This window comes from Phyllobates terribilis, unplaced genomic scaffold (genome assembly GCF_046119375.1).
Source record: "Phyllobates terribilis strain yellow unplaced genomic scaffold, ASM4611937v1 Scaffold_7__3_contigs__length_470593459, whole genome shotgun sequence".
Classification (NCBI taxonomy): Eukaryota; Metazoa; Chordata; class Amphibia; order Anura; family Dendrobatidae; genus Phyllobates; species Phyllobates terribilis.
In genome coordinates, this window is record NW_027362767.1 from 20,945,789 (window position 1) to 20,972,070 (window position 26,282).

Genomic DNA, 26,282 nt, shown 5'->3' on the forward strand with positions numbered 1-26,282 from the left:
TGGCTGGAGTGGGAGGGGGGTGGTACATCCCATGTAGTGTAGGGGCAGATAGGGGGAGCAGTCTGGGTAGTGATAGGAGCTCATTGGGTGCTGGTCACCTGAGCTCACACATAGAGGGATATATAAGGAGGGCACCAACTAGAATCAGAGTCAGACGCAGAGAGTCAGTCAGCTGCAGAGGACAAGTTCAGACGCAGAAAGTGAGTTGGAGAGGAGAGAGAAGGAAACAGCAGCCCTGGAGAGAGAGAGAGTGGAGCAGAGAAAGACCCAGAGGGGGAAGACTGAAGGGACCCAAGAACCCAAATCAGAGCACCGGGTGAGGAGTCAGCATCAGGGTACCGGAACCCAAGCTGGTGGGGGTAAAAACAATCCCTAGCCAGAGACCGGAGATCGTGGGCAGCGTTTGCCACGGTCACCCACCACATTCACCCCGAAGGCACACCACATGCAGGGTCAGGGAACCCAGGGCCAAGGGTGTCCCAAAAGAAGGCCCGAGGGAGCTGGACCTAGGTGAATCACTGGTGGGGACGGCTGAAGAAAGGACAGAGGGAGAGCTCAGGGCCACGCTCCGGACTTGTTTGGGGGTTGGCTGGATCCAGGACCTGGTGGACGCAGCACGGCTCGGGTGGTCACTAGCAGCTGGAGTGACCAGTACAACATCTGCAGTAAGTAAACACCCTTAACTGCACAACCCGAGTCTGTCTTCATTGCCGGCTGCACCGCACCACCACAACCCCCATCCTCTGCGCCTGTCCCCTCTGAGGCTATACCCCTCCCGTTGGGGGTTATCCCACCAAGCTGCGCATCCACCATCAGCCTCAGCGGACCCTGCTGCAGCGGCGGCCACAGTGACCGCATCACAACGGGTGGCGTAGTCGACACAAAAGAACTCTTAATAACATCTGTAGGACTGCCACATAACACTGAGCTTGACGCCCTGGGCACGGGGCCGGGTCACAGCCGCTCGGAGACTACAACCCCCCCATCTGATCCGGTGCCGGGTATTCCCCTCAAAAAGGAATATGTCCCAGGGGGCGCGTCATAATGGCTCTATATAATAGATCCCTCTGCGTGTAATGACTCTATATAATAGATCCCTCTGCGTGTCATGGCTCTATATAACAGATCCCTCTGTGTCTAATGACTCTATATAATAGATCCCTCTGTGTGTTATGACTCTATATAATAGATCCCTCTGTGTGTAATGGCTCTATATAATAGATCCCTCTGTGTGTAATGGCTCTATATATTAGCTCCCTCGGTGTGTAATGACTCTATATAATAGATCCCTCTGTGTGTAATGTCTCTATATAATAGATCGCTCTGTGTGTAATGACTCTATATAATAGATCGCTCTGTGTGTAATGACTCTATATAATAGATCCCTCTGTGTGTAATGACTCTATATAATAGATCACTCTGTGTGTAATGGCTCTATATAATAGATCCCTCTGTGTGTAATGACTCTATATAATAGATCCCTCTGCGTGTAATGGCTCTATATAATAGATCCCTCTGTGTGTAATGACTCTATATAATAGATCCTTCTGCGTGTAATGACTCTATATAATAGATCCCTCTGCGTGTAATGACTCTATCTAATAGATCCCTCTGCGTGTAATGGCTCTATATAATAGATCCCTCTGTGTCTAATGACTCTATATAATAGATCCCTCTGCGTGTAATGGCTCTATATAATAGATCCCTCGGTGTGTTATGACTCTATATAATAGATCCCTCTGTGTGTAATGGCTCTATATAATAGATCCCTCGGTGTGTAATGACTCTATATAATAGATCCCTCTGTGTGTAATGTCTCTATATAATAGATCCCTCTGTGTGTAATGACTCTATATAATAGATCCCTCTGTGTGTAATGACTATATAATAGATCCCTCTGTGTGTAATGACTCTATATAATAGATCCCTCTGTGTGTAATGACTCTATATAATAGATCCCTCTGTGTGTAATGACTCTATATAATAGATCCCTCTGTGTGTAATGACTCTATATAATAGATCCCTCTGTGTGTAATGTCTCTATATAATAGATCCCTCTGTGTGTAATGACTCTATATAAAAGATCGCTCTGTATGTAATGACTCTATATAATAGATCGCTCTGTGTGTAATGACTCTATATAATAGATCCCTCTGTGTGTAATGACTCTATATAATAGATCCCTCTGTGTGTAATGGCTCTATATAATAGATCCCTCTGTGTGTAATGACTCTATATAATAGATCCCTCTGTGTGTAATGGCTCTATATAATAGATCCCTCTGTGTGTAATGACTCTATATAATAGATCCCTCTGCGTGTATTGACTCTATATAATAGATCCCTCTGCATGTAATGACTCTATATAATAGATCCCTCTGCGTGTAATGGCTCTATATAATAGATCCCTCTGTGTCTAATGACTCTATATAATAGATCCCTCTGCGTGTAATGGCTCTATATAATAGATCCCTCTGTGTGTTATGACTCTATATAATAGATCCCTCTGTGTGTAATGGCTCTATATAATAGATCCCTCTGTGTGTAATGACTCTATATAATAGATCCCTCTGTGTGTAATGACTCTATATATCAGATCCCTCTGTGTGTTATGGCTCTATATAATAGATCCCTCTGTGTGTAATGGCTCTATATAATAGATCCCTCTGTGTGTAATGGCTCTATATAATAGATCACTCTGTGTGCAATGTCTCTATATAATAGATCCCTCTGTGTGTAATGACTCTATATAATAGATCGCTCTGTGTGTAATGACTCTATATAATAGATCGCTCTGTGTGTAATGACTCTATATAATAGATCGCTCTGTGTGCAATGTCTCTATATAATAGATCCCTCTGTGTGTAATGACTCTATATAATAGATCCCTCTGTGTGCAATGTCTCTATATAATAGATCCCTCTGTGTGTAATGACTCTATATAATAGATCGCTCTGTGTGTAATGACTCTATATAATAGATCGCTCTGTGTGCAATGTCTCTATATAATAGATCCCTCTGTGTGTAATGACTCTATATAATAGATCCCTCTGTGTGCAATGTCTCTATATAATAGATCCCTCTGTGTGCAATGTCTCTATATAATAGCTCCCTCGGTGTGTAATGACTCTATATAATAGATCCCTCTGTGTGCAATGTCTCTATATAATAGATCCCTCTGTGTGTAATGACTCTATATAATAGATCGCTCTGTGTGTAATGACTCTATATAATAGATCGCTCTGTGTGTAATGACTCTATATAATAGATCCCTCTGTGTGTAATGACTCTATATAATAGATCACTCTGTGTGTAATGGCTCTATATAATAGATCCCTCTGTGTGTAATGACTCTATATAATAGATCCCTCTGCATGTAATGACTCTATATAATAGATCCCTCTGCGTGTAATGACTCTATATAATAGATCCCTCTGCGTGTAATGGCTCTATATAATAGATCCCTCTGTGTCTAATGACTCTATATAATAGATCCCTCTGCGTGTAATGACTCTATATAATAGATCCCTCGGTGTGTTATGACTCTATATAATAGATCCCTCTGTGTGTAATGACTCTATATAATAGATCCCTCGGTGTGTAGTGACTCTATATAATAGATCCCTCTGTGTGTAATGTCTCTATATAATAGATCCCTCTGTGTGTAATGACTCTATATAATAGATCCCTCTGTGTGTAATGACTATATAATAGATCCCTCTGTGTGTAATGACTCTATATAATAGATCCCTCTGTGTGTAATGACTCTATATAATAGATCCCTCTGTGTGTAATGACTCTATATAATAGATCCCTCTGTGTGTAATGACTCTATATAATAGATCCCTCTGTGTGTAATGTCTCTATATAATAGATCCCTCTGTGTGTAATGACTCTATACAAAAGATCGCTCTGTGTGTAATGACTCTATATAATAGATCGCTCTGTGTGTAATGACTCTATATAATAGATCCCTCTGTGTGTAATGACTCTATATAATAGATCCCTCTGTGTGTAATGGCTCTATATAATAGATCCCTCTGTGTGTAATGACTCTATATAATAGATCCCTCTGTGTGTAATGGCTCTATATAATAGATCCCTCTGTGTGTAATGTCTCTATATAATAGATCCCTCTGCGTGTAATGACTCTATATAATAGATCCCTCTGCGTGTAATGACTCTATATAATAGATCCCTCTGCGTGTAATGGCTCTATATAATAGATCCCTCTGTGTGTAATGACTCTATATAATAGATCCCTCTGTGTGTAATGGCTCTATATAATAGATCCCTCTGTGTGTAATGTCTCTATATAATAGATCCCTCTGCGTGTAATGACTCTATATAATAGATCCCTCTGTGTGCAATGACTCTATATAATAGATCCCTCTGCGTGTAATGGCTCTATATAATAGATCCCTCTGTGTCTAATGACTCTATATAATAGATCCCTCTGCGTGTAATGGCTCTATATAATAGATCCCTCTGTGTGTTATGACTCTATATAATAGATCCCTCTGTGTGTAATGGCTCTATATAATAGATCCCTCTGTGTGTAATGACTCTATATAATAGATCCCTCTGTGTGTAATAACTCTATATAATAGATCCCTCTGTGTGTAATGACTATATAATAGATCCCTCTGTGTGTAATGACTCTATATAATAGATCCCTCTGTGTGTAATGACTCTATATAATAGATCCCTCTGTGTGTAATGACTCTATATAATAGATCACTCTGTGTGTAATGACTTTATATAATAGATCCCTCTGCGTGTAATGACTCTATATAATAGATCCCTCTGTGTGTAATGACTCTATATAATATAGGAGTTTCACTTTTTGTATTGAAGAACTGAAATAAATTAACTTATTGATGATATTCTAATTTTGAGAGATGCACCTGTAGCTTATGGCAGCTACGACGGATGAATGGCTTTATAAAGAGGGGAGGTGACATCCCTGAACCGGGATAATATGTAACACTGATATTGATAATTGTATAAACTGTTGTGCCAATGTATTTACATTGTTCTACATTTTTGCAGTTAACTGATGAAGGTCACTATGACCGAAACGTTTTCATGCTTATGGACTGCAAACAAAATTTCACCGCTTTGAATATTTGAGTGCCGAGGCTCTTTCTATTTATCAGTGGGTTCGGCCCCTACTTGTGCACCAATATACAGTAGTGCAGCGATTTTTTCACGTCACTAAATTCATGACATTTTCAAGAAAAATAACAGCTGAACTGAGCAATGCAGAGTTTAAAAGGGAAAAAATCATATTCCTCCAGATACATCCTGCGGCTGACGGTTCTGGACGCGTGATCTCGTCAGCCACTTTGTAATTGCTCCATTTACATTGGACTCTCCACGTGTCACATCTCTGCTGTCTGCTGCGTCCACAGTCGCCACAGATGTCCCAGCTCCGGTGGTAAACCAGTGATCTGCTGGTGAGCTGCCCGGGCACGCACATGCCAGCACATTGTATAAACAGAACACGCAAGCAAATGTATCTCTCCAATGTACAGTATATCTGGAGCTCTTAGCACCACCTGCTGAAGTGTGTACACTCCCTATGATGATGGGGCATTTCTGATGGGGCAAATATCCTGTGCCATTCTCCGGACCCTCAATGGTTGTCTGGGAGAGGACGTCAGCAGCGCCGATTATTGCAGCGCTATCTGACCTCCAGGTCACCACGATTCACGCCGCCGTGTAATCCTGGAATTTATATTGCACCACTATAGTGGCCATTTATCTTTTCCGGCGTCATCTGGTGATTGTCGGCAGCTTCCATTTCCTTGTATCGTAGGGACGTTGTGATCATATTACTTTCATATCTAAATCTCTGAACTAATATTATTGTCCTTTGTCTATGTAAATATATACTGACAACCAACATGATGGCAATCCCTGCCCACGGCCACTCAGACCAAACCCACAACACTAGAGGAACTTCAGAAAACGAACAGTGTTCTTTCACCTGACTGGATCTCTGATGGTGACTTTTTGATAAGAGTTATGGTCGTCTTTCCTGTGATATCTGTGCATCTTGTGAGTTGCTTGGTGCGGATTCCATGGATCGGACTTGTTTTTCCCCACTGATGATCAATTTGAAATGAGATCTGGGAATTTGGAGATCAGTCATCACCTTGATCTCCTTGTCAAGTTTCTCACAACATTCCTGAACAGTAGGAGTGTGCAAAATAATTTGTAGGGCCCTGGTCCAGCTGCCACATGGATAGTCCGAGGCTAATATCCCAGGGCCCTGTGAACCACCTCCTATCTTCCAGCATCCCCAGCAACCCTTCTGATTAGTAGATCCGGTGTGACAATGTCATCAACACAACGAACACAAGAGGAAATTCACAGGGATTTGGGACCAGAGTCTCCCAACGTGGGTGCTGAACCAGGTCTCTGCAAATCTTTTTGCTCAACTTTGTTGCCCAAACATCCTGCTGAAAGGGGCACTGCCATGAAAGGGGCTCTATACAAAGATTCAGTAGGCGGCACATGTTACATCCAGATGATGCCAGCACAACACATTTCAGGACATTGCCTCATCACTGTGCCTCTACCAGCTTGTGTCTTCCAGTCCTGGTGCCATCTCTTATCCAGATAAGTGATGTGCACGAATCGGCTGATGGTAAATGTGATCCAAGATGCCAGGCCACCTTCTTCCATCCTCCAGTGCTCCGGCTTTGATGATAGCATGCTATAGGTGGCAGACTGGGGTCAGCATGGGCACTCTGACCGATCTGTGGTTTTACACACCCCTATACTCTGTATAAAGGGAACACCCCACAAAACCCACCATAAATTGGGGACACTGGTGTATGCTGGGGACACCCCACTAGACCCACCATATACTGGGAACATCCCACAAGACCCGTCGTATGCTGTTAACATCACACAAGACACACCATAAATTGAGGATACTGCTGTATACTGGGGATACCCCACAAGACCCACCCTATACTGAGATCACCCCACAAGACCTACCATATGCCTGGGACACTCCACTAGACCCATAATATGCTGGGGACACCCAATAAGAACCACCGCAATCCAGGGACACTCCAAAATTCCTGTCGCATTCTTGGGGTCACCTCATATGAACCACTGCTTTTTTTGGAAATGCCATCACCATTTATCCATTGTCAGAGCTGTTCTGATACTCACACTTGCCCATTTTTTCTGCTTTTCAAGAACTGACTGTTTATTTGCTCCCTAATATATTGAGAAGCACCCTTTTCACCAGATAATCTGTCCACCGTTTTCCCCTAGAATAAGACCTACCCTGAAAATAAGCCTTAGCATGCTTTTTCAAGAGGTTTGACGATGCTCAAAATATACAATAAGCCCTACTCCAACAATAAGCCCTAGTTACAGTTCATAAAAAAGTTAACTTGTGCTACTTCACTTTCTTTCCGCTGACATCACCACTATCATCATGGGTGACTTCAACATCCCCATTGACACTTCCCACTCATCTGTCTCTATGCTCTTATCCCTCACTTCCTCCTTCAGCCTTGCTCAATGGTCTTCCACAGCCACTCACAAAGATGGCCACACACTGGACCTCATCTTCATCTACCTCTGCTCCTATTCTAACCTCGCTAACTCACCTCTCTCTCTGTCTGACCACAACCTACTTACATTCTCTACCCTCTCCTCTCCAGGTCCACAATCCCCTCTCCACAAACTTGCACACCCTCGCAGAAATCTCAAACACCTTGACCTTCACTCACTCTCTGAATCCCTTCTCCCTCTTACAGACATAAGTTCCTTACATGAAGCAGATGTTGCTGCTGCTTTATAGAATACCACAACAGCTGCAGCTCTCGATTCGGTCGCCCCTTTCACACATACTAAAGCTCGCAGAATCAACAGGCAACCCTGGCACACCAGCCTGACTAAAGAACTGAGACAGGCTTACAGGGTTGCTGAGCAGAGATGGAAAAGGTCCCACTCCAATGAGCACTTCATTGCATTCAAACAATCCCTCACTACTTTCAAGTCCACACTCACTGCAGCAAAGCAAAAATACTTCTCATCTCTCATATCCTTCCTTCCTCACAACCCTAAACAGCTATTCAACACCTTCAATTCTCTCCTCCGTTCCCCATTTCCTCCTCCCTCTCCTCTCATCTCAGCTGAAGACTTTGCCTCATTCTTCAAGCAGAAGATTGACACCATCAGACAAAGCTTTTGCTTAAAGTCCCCACAGCCCCTCCCCATATTTACTCCTTCCTCCTCCCTCCAAAACCAGCTTCTCCACCATTACAGAAGATCAAGTTTCCTCTTTACTCTCCAAATCACACCTCACCACCTGTGAACTTGACCCAGTCCTGTCCCATCTCATCCCTAACCTTACCACAGTCTTCATCCCAACCCTAACCCACCTCTTCAACCTGTCACTAACAACTGGTATCTTTCCCTCATGTTTCATACATGCCTTTATCACACCCGTCCTCAAAAAGCCCTCCCTTGACCCATCCTCTCTGTCTAGCTATCGTCCCATATCACTTCTCCACTATGCCTCAAAACTGCGTCCACTTTGAACTGTCCTCCCACCTCTCCTGCTCCCTCTTTGACCGCTTACAATCTAACTTCTGACCGCAAAGAATCGCAATAAAAATACGCCACAAGACTCAAAACAGTAAGGGCTGGCAAGAGCCAGGATCACGTACACAGATCGGTTAGTCCTACTAGCATCACTCCACTACGGAGCCCATTATATTAGAGCGTTGTGGCTGCTTCCGGTCACCAGGGGGAGCCAACCGCTACACTTGGCTGCAGTGGAACGCTGAACCGGGCAGCTGGAACGCCAAACCGGGCAGCTGGAACGCCAAGGGACCTGACAGCACATAACACGCCTGTGCCAGGAGAGATGCCAGCAGGACTACCCGATCTGTGTGTGGCAGCCCGGCAGTTGCCAACCCTTATTATTTTGGGTCTTGTGGGGTCTTTGAAGTGTGATTCTTTTGGGGGGTGTCTGCTTTTCCTGGTGAAGAGTCTATCCAACATTTACTACGGTACAATACTTTATGTAAACAGGTGAACATAAAATATGGCAAAATAAGACATCCCCTGAAATAAGCCTCAACTAATCTTATGGAGAGCTAAAATTAATGTAAGACCCTGTCTTTACGATAAGATGGTGTCTGTCTCATTTAACCACATAAGGGGAGATGGCTGCAGACAGATTCATTACTGAGTTCAATGGGAGCCGTGTGCATGTATATAGTGCACTCATAGTGATCCTTATGGTCAGTGTAGCCAGTAATTACATTTCCTTACTTGGTTGTCAGATCTCGGAAAAAAAAAAGATGCTTAGATTTCATGAAATGTGGACGAGTCTTGGTTGGGTTATCGGGGGTCAGTCAAGTATAACTGTCCCTATTTCGCCATATCTGCCCTATGTACAGCCCTCCGAATGCATTTCTTCCGAAAGCTTACCTGGATTCATCACGGCATTAGACACAAACTAACTAGGACATAAGTCCTCAGTCTCCCCTGTGGTGTGAGGCGTTCCCTGGTGTGGAGCAGAATCCTAACCTTGTGGACTGGGGATAGAGATGGGGGGCTCCAACAGGTTCCCCTCCAACATGACAGCACAGCAGTGGGTGCTGGTGCCAGGATGATGGTGAGCAATGGTGCAATCAATCCCAGGGCTCACATCTCACTATACATAATAAAACAACGTGCATTCACTTATATCACAGCCTTAGGCCAGGTTCACATTTGTCATTCTGCAGACGCATGTGTCAAGATCATATGCAAACTTGTGCCATGACAGACAGTGAAATGCATACGATCCAGACATATTGAAATGTGCTGCTGTACACACAACATAAACCAGACAAGATGTAGTCAGAAGAACATTTTTTTTTTTTTACGCTACATCTTGGCCATTTAAGTCGATGGATCCTCTGCCATGTACGTCTGAATGCAGTTGTTTCTTTTTGCCATACAGACGTATACGTCCATCAGAACGCACTGAATAAATGAGAACTTTAGGTGCGGTCTTCGCTGACACGCTGCACCGCTCTGCGCCTCTGTAATGCTCTGCGCCTCTGTAATGCTCTGCACCTCTGCAATGCTCTGTGCCTCTGTAATGCTCTGCACCTCTGCAATGCTCTGCACCTCTGCAATGCTCTGCGCCTCTGTAATGCTCTGCACCTCTGCAATGCTCTGCGTCTCTGTAATGCTCTGCACCTCTGCAATGCTCTGCACCTCTGCAATGCTCTGCGCCTCTGTAATGCTCTGCACCTCTGCACCTCTGTAATGCTCTGCACCTCTGCAATGCTCTGCGCCTCTGTAATGCTCTGCACCTCTGCAATGCTCTGCACCTCTGCAATGCTCTGCTGTAACGTCACCTAATCTGCTTGTCTCCCCATTATATGAATATACACACGTGACTACATGGAAATGTTACATGCATAGCAGAATGTTACACGTACCCATACACATACAGTATACATGGAGGCATCCACACATATGTACAGACCTGCATAGCTATATACACATGTACCATGATGCTTGTAAATATATATAGGGTAATAGTGGGGGATTTATTAAGGATTTTACACCAGGTTTTGTCCCGCGTTGTTTTGCGTATTTTTTTTTTGCTATTTTACAGCTTTCACGTCACTTGTAAAAAGTGGGTGTAATCAGGGTGTGATTAGCTTTGTATATAAGGTTATATTTTATTATTAGCGACCTTTTAAAAAGTTGAAGAAAAAAAAAGTTACAAACTCGCTCCAGTAGGGGATTTTTATTAAAAAATGTAAAATTAGGTATAGACAGGAGTGTTAGGTGTAAGGACGCGCTAAATTTATCAGACTTGGTGCAAATAATGGCAATGCATCCAGAACAAAACGGACTTCAAAAATAATTCCCCTCGGGGTAAATTCTCACCATATGTTCACACACATAGACGCACATACATGGAGACATAAACACATATGTACAGACGCGTGTACGTACGCACCCATGGACAAACACACCTGCATAACTGGAGAAGCATGGACAGACGGACGCACATATAATACACACTATAGATACATATTAGTGCAGCGGGACGACTGCACCCCAGTGACCGGAGGGGTGAAGACTGCAGCCTGGCACGTGGCTTGTACCTGTTGTAGACGAGAATCCCACAGATTTATCCGGACATCTGGTATGACCTGGGGTTGAGGTGATGGCAGCTGTCAGTGACCTGGGGTAGCCGTAGGTGTAGAATAATCCTTATACAGCAGAAGTACACAGCGGAGAGGGCTGACGGCTGGCATATTCTGGAGGCACTGCCAGTCCCCAGATGGTAGCAGAAGGAAAGGAGCTGCTCTCACCTGCAGGAGTGGCTGTCAAGGACAGTGGAGGAGGGGATGGCAGTGCCAGGCAAGATTGTAGTGGCACTACCTGTTGCCAACTTGGTTTATACACAAAGCTGCGTGCCAGCTAACAGTTCCTGTGCCAAAATTCATCGTAGTACTGTCAGTATTGGTGTCTGTGATTTATTAGATGACGTGGAGTTGTGGCCCAAGAACCATGGGAGCAAAAACTATACGTAGTCCTGCAATCTACCTGCATTACTGGGTGCTGATGTTGCATGTGGGGTGTAAGGTCGCTGATGTATCTGCAATCATTCAAGTCATACTAATTACATAATCACCAATGTGCCGCCTGTATACACAGCAGGTGCTAGTGGGATGCCAGCTCAGGGACACCACAGCACCCACAGTGACATGGTGCGTTCCAGGACAGGAGCTGACGCCGTCCACTGATTTACAGCTCTATAACATTTACTGGTGTTTTTTCTTCCAGTTTATAGGCCCCAGGACAGGTGCGAGTTGTCGTGTTATTCTAGATAAATATGAGAGAGGAATGTGGACGCCATAATACGAGGCGGTGTAGACTGCGCACATTGCTCCATGTGGTTGGGGTCATTGTCCGGCTCCATACGAGGTCTGCTCTTAGTGTCACATTCACGCACAGACCCATCTCCAGCTACACAACTGTTCTGTAATAATTGGGCTTCTCGTCAGCGGCAGATACGCACAGTGAAAGGATATTATATCTTCTATTCATGTGAAATGGTTACTGTGTGGACCCATTATGAGCAAAAGCAATGACTGTAATAAGTGGAAAATTGTCTGACCTTTGTTGTGTGGTTGCCTATGGTGCCGGTGCTGAGTTATATAGCTGTTACGCCATTTTGGTTTTAATAATGCAGGGCCTATTATCTCCTTTCAGCCTCCTCATTTCTTACAGATATGGACTGGCACCCACATTTAATTAGTTGTAAGCTACACCCTTACATACTCAAGGACCAGTGAGAACATTGTGCAACAATACTTAGCACTGTAGCTGTGAATCCAGCTCAGGATCAGATACAACACTTAGTAGAAGTAGCAGCTTTTTCAGAGTGGATGATGAACTCGGGATGGCATCGGGAGGAAAAGAAGAGACTCATAAGTGGAGGAAAAAAAAATGCAGATTTCTCTGATTATAAAAATACTTTAATCGCTTGGACTATCGACTTATGCAGTTTCTTGAAACGACCGCGATCATTCGATTGCTGGAGCTCTTATTATGGGATGTGGCACTGGGGGATTAATCGCATTAGACCCCGAAGTCTAGGAGCTGTATCTGACCACTATCTCCCCTCCCCAGTACATCAGTATCTGTGGTGATGCATGAGCCGCACAAGTATTGGGTCAAGTATATAATCCTGGGTCAGCTCCAATGACCTCAGATTCAGTCTGGGGGTCTTATTGCGAAATCGCCACAGTGTGTGATTCTTTCATGTGGTCACATCTTGTCCATTGTGCCGATCTGTTATTCCTCTGGATACATAGTAACGGGTTGGTGATCCCGGATACAATGGAGCTGGATGTGAATGGAGGTCGAAATCCCCCCTAGCCCGCCCGCCCGCCCGATTGTTGATTACTAATATTAACTTTATTGCACTGAGAATAGATTTTCTTTGGCTTTAAAGATTTCTTTTTTTTTTCTAATATTTGTGTTTAAGGGGTCAGAGATGTTTCCTAGGAAAAAGAATGAGAGTAGTGGGGGGTAGATGTGATAACAGGAGCCTCCGGGTTACCAGGAGATGATATATCTGTCTACTGAGGGCGGCTCGTATCTGATGGTCAGGGTGCTACGCTGGCACTGGCTTATTGTTACAGTATAATCCCAATTATTGGTCATCCTTTAATTAGGAAATTATATACATTGGACTTCTTGGGGGGTAGTGTATGTAAATCTATGCCGGATTATCAGCAGATTGGAATTGGATCGCTTTGATTACGTGAGCAGTTTCTAGAATATCAGATGCTTAATTAATAGATTTTACCATTTATATTATTAATGGAATAATTGAGTTCACAGCAGCCACCACTGATTTACCGTATAATACTGTATTTGGAAGAATCATTGTTCAGAGGAGGAGGTGAGCTGTGACATCACCTATTGTGAATGGTGGATCCGGTGTTATCTACTGTATATAGAGGTGCAATCAGTCATTGTAGAGGAGGAGGAGGAGGAGGTGAGCTGTGACATCACCTATTGTGAATGGTGGATCCTGTGTTATCTACTGTATATAGAGGTGTTATCAGTCATTGTAGAGGAGGAGGAGGAGGTGAGCTGTGACACTACCTATTGGCAATGGTGGATCCAGTGTTATCAACTGTATATAGAGGTGTTATCATTCATTGTAGAGGAGGAGGAGGAGGTGAGCTGTGACATCACCTATTGTGAATGGTGGATCCTGTGTTATCTACTGTATATAGAGGTGCAATCAGTCATTGTAGAGGAGGAGGAGGAGGTGAGCTGTGACATCACCTACAGTCATATGAAAAAGTTTGGGCACCCCTATTAATCTTAAGCTTAATGTTTTATAAAAATTGGTGTTTTTGCAACAGCTATTTCAGTTTGATATATGTAATAACTGTTCGACACAGTAATGTTTCTGCCTTGAAATGAGGTTTATTGTACTAACAGAAAATGTGCAATCTGCATTTAAACAAAATTTGACAGGTGCATAAGTATGGGCACCTCACCAGAAAAGTGACATTAATATTTAGTAGATCATCTTTTTGCAAAAAGAACAGCCTCTAGTCGCTTCCTGTAGCTTTTAATGAGTTCCTGGATCCTGGATTAAGGTATTTTTGACCATTCCTCTTTACAAAACAATTCCAGTTCAGATAAGTTTGATGGTCGCCGAGCATGGACAGCCCTCTTCAAATGATCCCACAGATGTTCAATGATATTCAGGTCTGGGGACTGGGATGGCCATTCCAGAACATTGTAATTGTTCCTCTGCATGAATGCCTGAGTAGATTTGGAGCGATGTTTTGGATCATTGTCTTGCTGAAAGATCCATCCCCTGCGTAACTTCAACTTTATCACTGATTCTTGAACATTATCGTCAAGAATCTGCTGATACTGAGTAGAATCCATGTGTCCCTCAACTTTAACAAGATTCCCGGTGCCGCCATTGGCCACACAGCCCCAAAGCATGATGGAACCTCCACCAAATTTTACTGTGGGCAGCAAGTGTTTTTCTTGGAATGCTGTGTTTTTTTGCCGCCATGCATAACACCTTTTTGTATGACCAAACAACTCAATCTTGGTTTCATCAATCCACAGGACCTTCTTCCAAAAAGAAATTGGCTTCTCCAAATGTGCTTTTGCATACCTCAGCCGACTCTGTTTGTGGCGTGCTTGCAGAAACGGCTTCTTTTGCATCACTCTCCCATACAGCTTCTCCTTGTGCAAAGTGCGTTGTATAGTTGACCGATGCACAGTGACATCATCTGCAGCAAGTTGATGCTGCAGCTCTCTGGAGGTGGTCTGAGGATTGTCCTTGACTGATCTCACCATTCTTCTTCTCTGCCTTTCTGATGTTTTTCTTGGCCTGCCACTTCTGGCCTTAACAAGAACTGTCCCTGTGTTCTTCCATTTCCTTACTATGTTCCTCACAGTGGAAACTGACAGGTTAAATCTCTGAGACAGCTTTTTGTATCCTTCCCCTGAACAACTATTTTGAATAACCTTTGTTTTCAGATCATTTGACAGTTGTTTTGAGGAGCCCATGATGCCACTCTTCAGAGGAGATTCAAACAGGAGAACAACTTGCAAGTGGCCACTTTAAGTAGCTTTTCTCATGATTGCATACACCTGGCTATGAAGTTTAAAGCTCAATGAGGTTACAAAACCAAAAAAAGTGCTTTAGTTAGTCAGTAAAAAGTAGGTAGGAGTATTTAAAACAAGAAAATGATAAGGGTGCCCATACTTATGCACCTTTCAAATTTTGTTTAAATGCAGATTGCACATTTTCTGTTAGTACAATAAACCTCATTTCAAGGCAGAAACATTACTGTGTCCAACAGTTATTACATATATCAAACTGAAATAGCTGTTGCAAAAACACCAATTTTTATAAAACATTAAGCTTAAGATTAATAGGGGTGCCCAAACTTTTTCATATAACTGTATTGTGAATGGTGGATCCTGTGTTATCTACTGTATATAGAGGTATTATCAGTCATTGTACAGGAGAAGGAGGAGGTGAGCTGTGACATCACCTATTGTGAATGGTGGATCCAGTGTTATCTACTGTATATAGAGGTGTTGGGGGGGGGGGGGGTCTGCAATACCAAGACACTTGGGGTTATTTACTGTGGAAAAACGAAGGCTTAGGGGTGATCTTATTACTATGTACAAGTATATGAGGGGACAGTACAAAGACCTTTCTACTGATCTTTTTACTCGGAGGCCTGAGACGGGGACAAGGGGGCATCTTCTACGTCTGGAGGAAAGAAGATTTAATCATAATCACAGACGGGGATTCTTTACTGTAAGAGCAGTGAGACTATGGAGCTCTCTGCCGCATGATGTTGTAATGAGGGATTCACTACTAACATTTAAGAAGGGCATGGATGCCTTTCTTGAAAAGCATAATATTACAGGTTATAAATACTAGATTCCTTGATAGGGCATTGATCCAGGGAACTAGTCTGATTGTCGTATGGAGTCGGGAAGGATTTTTTTTCCCCAATGTGGCGCTTAGTGTTTGCCACATGTTTTTTTTTGCCTTCCTCTGGATCAACATGTTAGGCTATGGGTTGAACTAGATGGACTTAGTCTTCCTTCAACCTTAAAAAACTATGTTACAATGTGTTATCACTCATTGTACAGGAGGAGGAGGAGGAGGAGGTGAGCTGTGACATCACCTATTGTGAATGGTGGATCCTGTGTTATCTACTGTATGAAGAGGTGCAATCAGTCATTGTAGAGGAGGAGGAGGTGAGCTGTGACATTATTATGAATGGTGGATCCTGTGTTGTCTACTGTATACAGATGAGTTACCTGTTATGGGAACAATTCATTATTGCATTTGCGCCAGTTTATTTATTTTTTTTCACGTTTCTGGAGTTTTGTGCCTTTGTTTTTTTTTTTCCCATTTACGCTTTTATTGAAGTCTATTTTATAAGTTCACCTGTTTTTTTGTTTTTTTTTGTTAGTTTGCCACTATGGGTGTGGGTTTAGTGGTTCAAGATCTTTTTTGCCTGATTCATAATTTGTGGCTTTTCAAAAAGCAGCAATATATTTGTCACAAATGTACTTCATTTTCCCTTGCGAATGATTTTTAGGTACATCAAAAAAGGTCTACAAAATGTGTGACTTTTTGCTTGTATACATTGCAAAAATTAAAGACAGAAAGAAATACCATTCTTTGAAATTGCACTAAATTCATGACCCATGTACGTTATTTTGATGAATTTGGTGCAAAAAAAAAAAAAAAAAAAAAAAAGTGCGTGAATATCACAAAAAAAAAAAAAAAATTAGAATGTCAAATCAGTCTGTGACTGACACCCGGCACTAGCTGTTATTAGCTCCGGTCGTGAACGGCTCAGGGGAAGGTGTAGCATCTTGACCTGGTGCTGGGGATCGGACTCTAACATTGAGGACTATCCTAATATTACAGTATAGGCCGGACAATCCCTTTACTGCTATTATAAAGAAGTCTGTTGGAAAAAAAAATCAACCACATTCTCAGAGGATGCTCCATTTTAATAAAAAAAAATGCAATTATCCTAAAATTGCACAAAGAAAAACTGACAAAATTGTCCTGTGCTGCAGATTTCTAAATCTGCAGCCTGTTAGATCTTTACTGTGGATTTTATCCTTTGCAATGCACAAATCTGTAGTGAAATCCATGACCATGATGGTCCCCCCCCCCCCCCCCATCACCCGTGTATATAAAATGTACAGCTTGGCCGTTCATTGTCCATACCTCACTCAGTGGTATCATTTGGGTTTGGGCACGTATCTGGTTCCCCCCAGGACAGTGATTACCTCTGATAAATGCATACACACCCCCCCCCCCCCAACGCATTAAGGTGCCCAGTTACTTTCACAGCCCAGCGACACCCCTGCACTGGTCTACACATGGCTCCAGATCCCGGGCGTCATGAATCGCTCCTTACACGTCTGTATTTCCAAAACATTTATTTTAATTGAAATTCCAAAAACACAAAAAAAAAAGAGCAAAACACATTAAAACTCCATTTTTTTTCTTTTTTTTTAATCCCAGTAAACAAAAAACATTCAAAATGTATATTGCTTAAATAAATCCCCTTTCCTGATGCCGCAGGGCCTCCTAGGACCTAATGGGTGTGATACAACCTCTCTGCTGGCAGGTGGCGCTGTGGTAATGCAGCAAATGACCAGAGTGGATCAGGATCGATCGCTCCAGTCTTGCAATGATTTGACGACTGGAGATTGGAAAGAAAAAAAAAATTGGACTATTTGGCTCATGCCAGAGGGAAGCTTCCAATCTATCGGTGTGCGATCATTTTCTGATATAGGCCTGTGCATCAGGAAAGGGGGGGAGATAATGTTACACAATGAAGTGCGGGCTCAGAAGGAGTGCGGAGACACAAATATCCTCAACCGGATGATAGAGCTGCCTCTGAAGTTAACCACAGTGTTCACAGATACCATCTCCAGGTCTATCGTCAGGTCTCTGGGCCCTTTAATTGGTCGAGTCATCACCAGAGTGGCGCTGATGGGTCCAGTTTGCTGATGAAATGAGAAATAAAAAGTAAGTGATGGTCCCCAGTAAATAGAGAATGGTGGTCTCCAACCAGCCACTCCCTAAGTGTCATGCTGGGTGTTGTAGTCCCAAGACAGGTTGGAGAGCACGGATGATTTATAAGCTAATATAGGGCCTCTCATTTACATAGTAAAGTTCTCAGAAGGTGGAAATGTCTGATGGTAATAAATGATGTGGACAAAAGTCTCTTATCTGCTGCCTATAAATATAAACCCAGCGCACGTCACAACCGCGTGTACACAGCGCAGCGGACGGAAAACTCATCAAGAGCGAAAAATACACAACGCGTCGAGCCACACACTGCACGGCAGATCTACTATGGGGAATGTGCAATGATGGGGGTTGTAGTAAAGTAAAAGGTACATCTGATTTTAATTTGTGTTTCTTATTCCCAGTCGCCAGGTCATATTGGGAGTTTAATTCTATTATACATAAAGAACTATTAGTATTTTCATGTTAGGGGGTGTACAGAGTATAATAAAACCTATAGCCCCCAACATAACCATGATACAATTTTATTTTACTCTACAGTCATGACCAAAAGTTTTGAGACTGACAAAGTTTGGTTTTCACATTTTGCCTCTTCAGTGTTTTCCGCTCTTTTAGTCGGCTGTTACTATGGTTATTGGAGGACAATTATAAACACATCTTAAGTTTTTACACTTCTTGATAAATCCATGACGTTTCTGTGACGTCTCGATATTCCCGGCAGCGCTGCCCCTTATTCTCCAGACTTCTGCCCCTTATTCTCCAGACTTCTGCCCCTTCCCCTGGCAGCTGGATATCGGCTTCTGGGCCAAACCCTGACTGATGGCCGCCTGTTCATGTCTCATCAGAGCTCGGAGTTATCACAATTTCTGGGTTTTTGCTTGTGGCATTTTGAGGATGGGATGAGATCTGGGGAGCTTCCAGCCATGGAACAAAATGTCAATGTTTTGTTCCCCAAGCCACTTAGTTCTCATTTTGCCTTGTGACCTGGTTTCCATCATGGGGGATAAAGCATCATCCCCATATTGTCCTGGATGATGGGAGAAGTTGTTCTTGGGGGGAGGTTTAGATCCTTTATTCATGGCCTTAATTTTGGTAAAATTGTGAATAATCCCCTCCATGGATGAGAAGCCCCCACAGGAGTAGCAGACATAGGACTCATGGCAGCGTCACCTTCTCTTTTCCGGACAATCATTTTCTCTGATGAAGATAAATAATCTTTATTTTTATATAGCGCTAACATATTCCGCAACGCTTTACAGACATTATTGTCACTGTCCCCATCGGGGCTCACAATCTAGATTTCCTATCACTATGTCTTTGGAGTGTGGGAGGAAACCGGAGAACCCGGAGGAAACCCACGCAAACACGGGGAGAACATATAAACTCCTTGCAGATGTTGTCCTTGGTGGGATTTGAACCCAGGACCCCAGCGCTGCAGTGCTAACCACTGAGCCACCGACTGTTTGTGACGTCAGGAGGAATGATTGTCTACAGAAGAAAATTCGAGCGCTGCCATGAGTCCTGTGTCTGCCAGCTGTAAAGTCTCCTCCCCAGATCATAATCCCATTGAGAACCGTGGTCAATCAAATCCACAGAATATGTGATAACCTCCGAGCCCTGATGAGACAAGAACGGGCGGCCATCAGTCAGGATCTGCCCAGAAGCCGATATCCAGATGCCGAGGAAAAGGCAGAAGTCTGGAGAATAAGGGGCAGCGCTGCCGGGAATATCGAGACGTCACAGAAACTTCATGGATTTGTCAATAAAAGTGTAAACTTATGAAATGCTGATAATTGTCATAATTAACCATAGAAACCTCCAACAAAAAGCGCAAACACCACTGGAGCAGCAAAAATGACACAAATTTTGGCTTTTAGTGTCTTAAAACTTGTAGTATTCTGTGTGTAAAATTGGATTATGGTCCCGTCTAGTGATCAAATGATGTTGGGGGTTCTAGTGCTCCAGGCATCTTGTAGAATAGAAAGGTATTATGATCATGGCCTGTGGTAGGATCAGGTTGGGAGTTGTAGTTCCTCTATGTTCAGAGTGTAATACGGTCGGGTCATTAGTAACTCTGCCTTTCAGGTTTCATGTTCTTCTTACCCTCATGTAGAATTCTCTTCCCTCGTTACCAGACTTTATCTGGAAGATGTAGTAGACTCCGGGGTAGCGGCTGGTCGCTTGCATCTGGAAGATGTCCGCAGGGACCCTGCTGTTGGACACAATATCCATGTGTCTGTGGACGATGGTGAAGGGCTGGTCCCGGCAGGTCGGGTTTTCCACAGGACACATACACCGACTATAGGAGATACAAGATGTACATAGATCACCCTGGTCCTGACTTCAGTAATACAGGGGTCTACACTGCTGCAATCGCTGGAATCGCGTCCGGACCATAGATGGGCCCTTTGAAATAAAAGGTCAAGTGTATCTAACAGGCTTTTTACCAAAGCACTATAGTAAGATCAGGAATTTTCACCTCGGACCCAGTGTATTCTATATACGTACTTGTCATTGAGCTGGATATAAGGCTCGTCACAGCGCACAGGATCCAAGCACTGAACACTTCCCGGGATATTGAAGCAGGTCTGCTGCGCGGTGCAGCTGTTATTCCTCGTGTCACACTCGTCAATGTCTGGAAGATGGGAATGATATATAAATTACATAGGAAATGTGCAAAGTGATGGTGCAGCCGTCTGTAAGCACAGGACCCCTCCTCAACTTCCCAGGTACATCCGAACGGGGCACATCATGAAAGCTTAGCTGCAGAAATGCAGTGGGTGGCAAAAGGGTGAAATTCACAGACTAAATTGATATGCTATGGATGACATATACGTAACGCCGGCTGATTTCCGCTCTCCTTAACAACGCTGGTAATGTATTGTGCTGCTGTTTTGCAAAATCCGCTGCATATTTAACCTGTGTCATTGTTCCCCAATGGGCTTGATGCCTTTCATTTTTGGGCATCCGATCAAGGGATAAAGAAAATGTAAAGTGTTGAAACTATTTTTTTTTTGCTGCTCTATTAAATATAAAATTAGGTGACTTAGCAAATAAATCTCGTACTTATCGTATATACAGCTCCTATGCTGAACTGTGCGTCTCCATGGTTACAGACTACAAACACCTGTGTAGTCAGATCTTGTGTCCTTAGTTAGGTTCAGACGAGTATGAAAAATCATGAGTTTACTAAGCAAGTCTGCTTTGAAAAAGAACCGCATTGGCTTGCACTGGTCCCCGTGTTGTTACGCATACGGACAGTACATGCACATTCAGTACGCTCTTCTGAACGAGCTCTTACTCCACTCGCGGACTACTAAGGAGCTGTTTGTAGTCTGTAACTGTGAAGATGCATAACTTTGCTCTCAGACTTCAACGGCTCCACTAACTTCACTAAAATCCCCTAAAAACCTATGAGAACCCAGCTTGTGGCACAAGAAAAGGGACCGGGCTGGGACAGTGCTTCCTGAATAATCCCCAGTAGCTAAACAAGCAGCATCAACTACTAAAGTAGATTTATTTTCTACTCCCTTTCATCACTCTCCTTAGAAGACGTTTCATACCAAGTGTCCCTGCACCCAGGAACCCACCCTGACAGGTCCGGCTGTCATCCAGCAAGGTGTAACCAGACGGACAGCTGCAGTAGTACGAGCCGGGCTGGTTCACACATTCGTGCTGGCACAGAAATTCTGACACGCTGCACTCGTCCATATCTGAAAGAGAAGAGAAGAAACTTCATTCATCTCTGGAGACTCAGAATGATTTATTAGGCCCAGGCACTGAAAAAAAAAGGGGGTCACCCAATGACTGGGCAGAAAATGACGTTACATTAAAGGGGGTTTCCAGTTAAGACAACAAACAATTCCTGTAGTCTGGCAGTAAACTAAAAAGTGATCCCCAAATGCTTTCCTAAGTATAAAATAAAAAACAGAGCAGCGCTCGCCCTCCCCAGGTCCAGCACTGGGGCTCTCTGTCACTGCTCCGGTCTGTATGTTCTGCCTCTGCAGCCAAAAAACAAGAGTCCAGAGCAGTGGCAGAGCTGGGGAGGGCGAGGACCTGCTCAGTTCTTAATTTTACAGCCATAAAAGCATTTGGGGATCACTTTTGTTAACATTTAAAAAGCCCTTAAGGATAAGGCTACAGAGCAACAAGTCTCACATGACAGAAATTCGCTGTAAAGTCACTCAACTATTTTAGAGCTGTAACTTTGCAGTAAAAAAAATGGCCAAATCATAGAGAAGTTGAATGGAAGTCACTGTCCCATGCGGCTGACATTGAAGTCTATGGAGAGTGAGTCGGTTACAACCAGAGACAGATAAATCAAAAACCACATTGGAAACACTTACACCTCTGTCGTAAAAGATTGCAAGTTGCCACATCATAAATGCAATGTCTCCTTGTAGCCCTGACCTTATGGGGTAAAGACATCAGGTCGGGCAGGACGACAGCAAGTTTTGTATAACGCCTGTAACTTTCAGCAGAACTCAATGGTAGAAAAAGCGATTATGGGGTAAAAAGTTATAGAAGCATCACAAGAAATAAACTTCTCCTATGACTGCATGGGATTTACAGCAGTCGTAACTGACCCTATGGTTATGGCTTGCAGATTCCTATATGAAAGAAGTTTTGTGCTGGAAGTGATGAAAAATAAAAAATGTTGCATCTTTTTGTCAATGAAACATGAGTGCAATTTTAGCATTGTGCTGCAAAAAGTTGCTTTCCTGTCGATTTTGCAGCCAGTTGTGGCCGGCACTTTGCGTCCGACATGACCTCCACCCTTATAGAGGATTGCTGGGAGCACAGTATGTACCGCTGCAGTTGATGCCATCATCTTCCAGCTCATAACCCGGCTCACAGCGACACAGGTAGGATCCATAGGTGTTCACACAGCTCTGAACACAGGGGTTCTCTGTGGTGCATTCATCCACATCTGGAATCAGATATAATAAGTGTAAATGTACAGGGAGACACAGACTGAAAAGTGGGAAGCGGGACCCTCAATGGCGAGGTGACCACTACACCACACATACCTTGGCAAGATCTGCTGTCAGAGTTCAGCACAAATCCAGGGTTACAGGTGCAAGAATAGGATCCTGGCACATTGGCACAAAGCTGTTGGCAGTACCCATAACGGCATTCATCTATGTCTATAAAAGAAGACAAAAAATATCAGCACTCAGTATTTCCAATGGATTGTAAGCTCTTGGGTGTTACATCTGCTGGACTAATGAGAGAATAAGGTGAAGGACGAAACTTCTTCATAGATTTATTCTTCTCTTGAAAAAAGGGAAATTCGGATAAATGCACAAGAGGCAATCACTCATATTGTAATTAACAAATCTATAAAAGAGATCACAAACTAGAAATGGCGATAAAGCGCAGCCCTTGTGCAGTGATCCATTCTCCATCTGTCTAGCAGACTTTGGGCTGGAGTGCAGGGAAAAGGGGTCTGGCTGCACGGTGCCCGTTGGATTAATCAGAATATTTGCCTCAAGGGTGTCGTACATTTCCACAAAAAAAGTACACAAAGTCCATAGTTCCCACAGCATCTAAGGGAATCGCAGGCCTCTTACTCCAGAGCACTGTTCATCAAGACTGGCAAACAAAACAGTGGTCATGGGTTGGGGCCTTTGTCTTTCAATTCTTCAAAAGTTTCACAGTTTCTCTGCTTTCAGTCAGTGAATGGGAACTTTACTTCCAAAGCCTGCATTCCTGTGCAAACTTTATACTTCTTATAGCTGAAAGTTTGCCACAAATTGTCTCCAGTCCAGACCATCCTCAGTGAGCTGAACACATCAGCAGCACACATCGCTCTCCTATCCTGTCTGTTACATTGTATCTGCACTGATACAATGTATCAGTCTGGAGGCGAGGAGGTTTAGCTCACAGATGGTTGGCTAGACTGGATACACTGTTACAAACATCAAATACAGGTGGTTAGAATTGGAAAGGGTGTTCCAACCTACTAAAAAGCAAACGGAGATCCTATAAATGATGAGGAAATAAGACAAAAAAGGGCCCAATTCATCATTTACATTTTTTTTTTTTTTTTTTTTAAGTCACTTTTGATTATTATTTATTAATACAGCGCCATTTGTTCCATGGCGCTTTACATGTCAAAGGGATATACATAGCACAAACAATTACAATAAATTTTGAACAATACAAGTTGGCGACTGGTATAGGAGGAGTGAGGTCCCTGCCCGCAAGGGCTCACAGTCTACAGGGGATGGGTGAGGATACAGTAGATGGGGGTAGAGCTGGTCGTGCAGCGGTATGGTGGAGCGAGGGTTACTGCAGGTTGTAGGCTTTTCGGAAGAGGTGGGTCTTCAGGTTCCTTTTGAAGGTTTCCACAGTAGGCGAGAGTCTGATGTGTTGGGGTAGAGAGTTCCAGAGTAGGGGGGACGCACGGGAGAAATCTTGTATGTGATTGTGGAAAGAGGAGATAAGAGGGGAATAGAGCAGATCTTGTGAGGATCGAAGGCTGCGTGCAGGTAAGTACCGGGAGACTGAGTCACAGATGTATGGAGGAGATGGGTTGTGGATGGCTTTGTATGCCAGGGTTAGGGCTTTGAACTGGAGTCTCTGGGCAATGGGGAGCCAGTGAAGGGAATGACAGAGGGGAGACACTGGGTATAGCGGGGGGACAGGTGGATTAGTCGGACAGCAGAGTTTAGCATAGATTGGAGGGGTGCGAGAGTGTTAGAGGGGAGGCACAGAGCAGGAGGTTGCAGTAGTTGAGGTAGGAGATGATGAGGGCGTGCACTGGTGTTTTTGCAGATTAGTGGTTTAGGAATGTGCGGATCCGGGAGATATTTTTTAGTTGCAGTCGGCAGGAAGTGGAAAGGGCTTGAATATGTGGCTTGAAGGAGAGATCAGAGTCCAGGGTTACCCTGAGGCAGCGAGCTTGTGGGACTGGGGAGGGTGGGCAGCCATTGACTTTGATGGATAGGTCAGATGGGGGGGTTGAGTGAGACGGTGGAAAGATGATGAATTCAGTTTTATCCATGTTAAGTTTTAGAAATCTGTCAGAGAAGAAGGATGAAATAGCAGCGAGGGGGTGACCGAATTGAGAGCTGCAGCTGTTGTGGTGTTATATAAAGCGGCAGCAGCATCTGCATCCTGTAATGAACTTATGCCTGTGAGAGGGAGAAGGGATTCAGAGAGTGAGTGTAGGTCAAGTTGTTTGAGATTTCTGCGAGGGTGTGCAAGTGTGTGGAGTGGGGATTGTGCACCCGGAGAGGAGAGGGAAGAGAATGTGAGTAGGTTGTGGTCAAAAAGAGGGAGAGGTGAGCTAAAGAGGTTAGATAGGGAACAGAGGCGGGTAAAGAGGAGGTCCAGTGTGTGGTCGTCTTTATGAGTGGGGGCAGAAGACCATTGCGCAAAGCTGAAGGCGGAAGTGAGGGATAGAAGCTTGGAGACAGATGAGTGGGACGTATCAATGGGGATGTTGAAGTCACCCATGATGATAGTGGGGATGTCACCAGAAAGGAAATAAAGCAGCCAGATGGTGAAGTGGTCGAAGAAAGTGGCGGCTGGTTCTGGGGGGTGGTAAATGACGGCCAGTTGAAGGCTGGAAGGGGAGTAGATGCGCACACAGGGCACCTCAAAAGAGGGGGGAGTAATGGAGGGTGGCAGTGGGATATGGGTGAAGGAGCAGTTATCTGACAGGAGAAAACCTACTCCTCCACCATGCTTGCTATTGGAGCGGGGTGTGTGAGAAAGATGGAATCCATCGTACGAAAGTGCAGGCCGTGTCAGAGGGGGTGAGCCAGGTTTTGGTGATGCTGAGGAAGGAGAGTTGGTTAGTAATGAAAGAATCATGGATGTAGGAAAGTTTGTTGCACACGGAGCGAGCATTCCATAGAGCTCCTGTTAGTGAGACTGGGGGAGCGGATGGGTATAAGGTTTGAAAGGTTGCAAGAGTTTGTGACAGATCATGTATAGGAGGCGGAAGTGACTGTGGGGAAGTGCTGAGGAGGGCCAGGATTTGGAGAAATATCGCCAGCAGTCAGAAGGAGCAGAGAAAGTGTTAGCAGGTGGGAGCAGGAGAGTCCGTGAGGTGGCTGTCTGTGTTTGGAGACACAGGAGTGAATATTGAGGAATAGTTCTGAGAAGGAGGTGAGATGAATGGGGAGGATGGAGGGAGAGATGAA

General features: G+C 43.9%; 2 protein-coding genes across 5 annotated transcripts in view; both read right to left on the reverse strand.

Annotated features, from left to right (window-relative positions):
* TC2N (tandem C2 domains, nuclear) overlaps positions 1 to 11,400 on the reverse strand; it is a 107,646-nt gene extending 96,246 nt beyond the window's left edge. Inside the window, exon 1 of the mRNA XM_073638256.1 lies at positions 11,153 to 11,400. The gene's annotated coding sequence lies outside the window, so the exon portion shown is untranslated. The remainder of the gene's footprint in view (positions 1 to 11,152) is intronic.
* Positions 11,401 to 17,581: 6,181 nt separating this feature from the next.
* Positions 17,582 to 26,282, reverse strand: part of FBLN5 (fibulin 5) — a 159,933-nt gene continuing 151,232 nt past the window's right edge. For all 4 annotated transcript variants that reach the window (XM_073638259.1, XM_073638260.1, XM_073638257.1 and 1 more), the window contains 6 exons: positions 23,157 to 23,273; positions 22,937 to 23,056; positions 21,717 to 21,839; positions 20,635 to 20,761; positions 20,230 to 20,425; positions 17,582 to 18,101 (listed from right to left, as the gene is read on the reverse strand). In XM_073638259.1, coding sequence (XP_073494360.1) covers positions 17,940 to 18,101; positions 20,230 to 20,425; positions 20,635 to 20,761; positions 21,717 to 21,839; positions 22,937 to 23,056; positions 23,157 to 23,273 — 845 coding nt within the window. In that variant the 3' untranslated portion in view covers positions 17,582 to 17,939. The remainder of the gene's footprint in view (positions 18,102 to 20,229; positions 20,426 to 20,634; positions 20,762 to 21,716; positions 21,840 to 22,936; positions 23,057 to 23,156; positions 23,274 to 26,282) is intronic.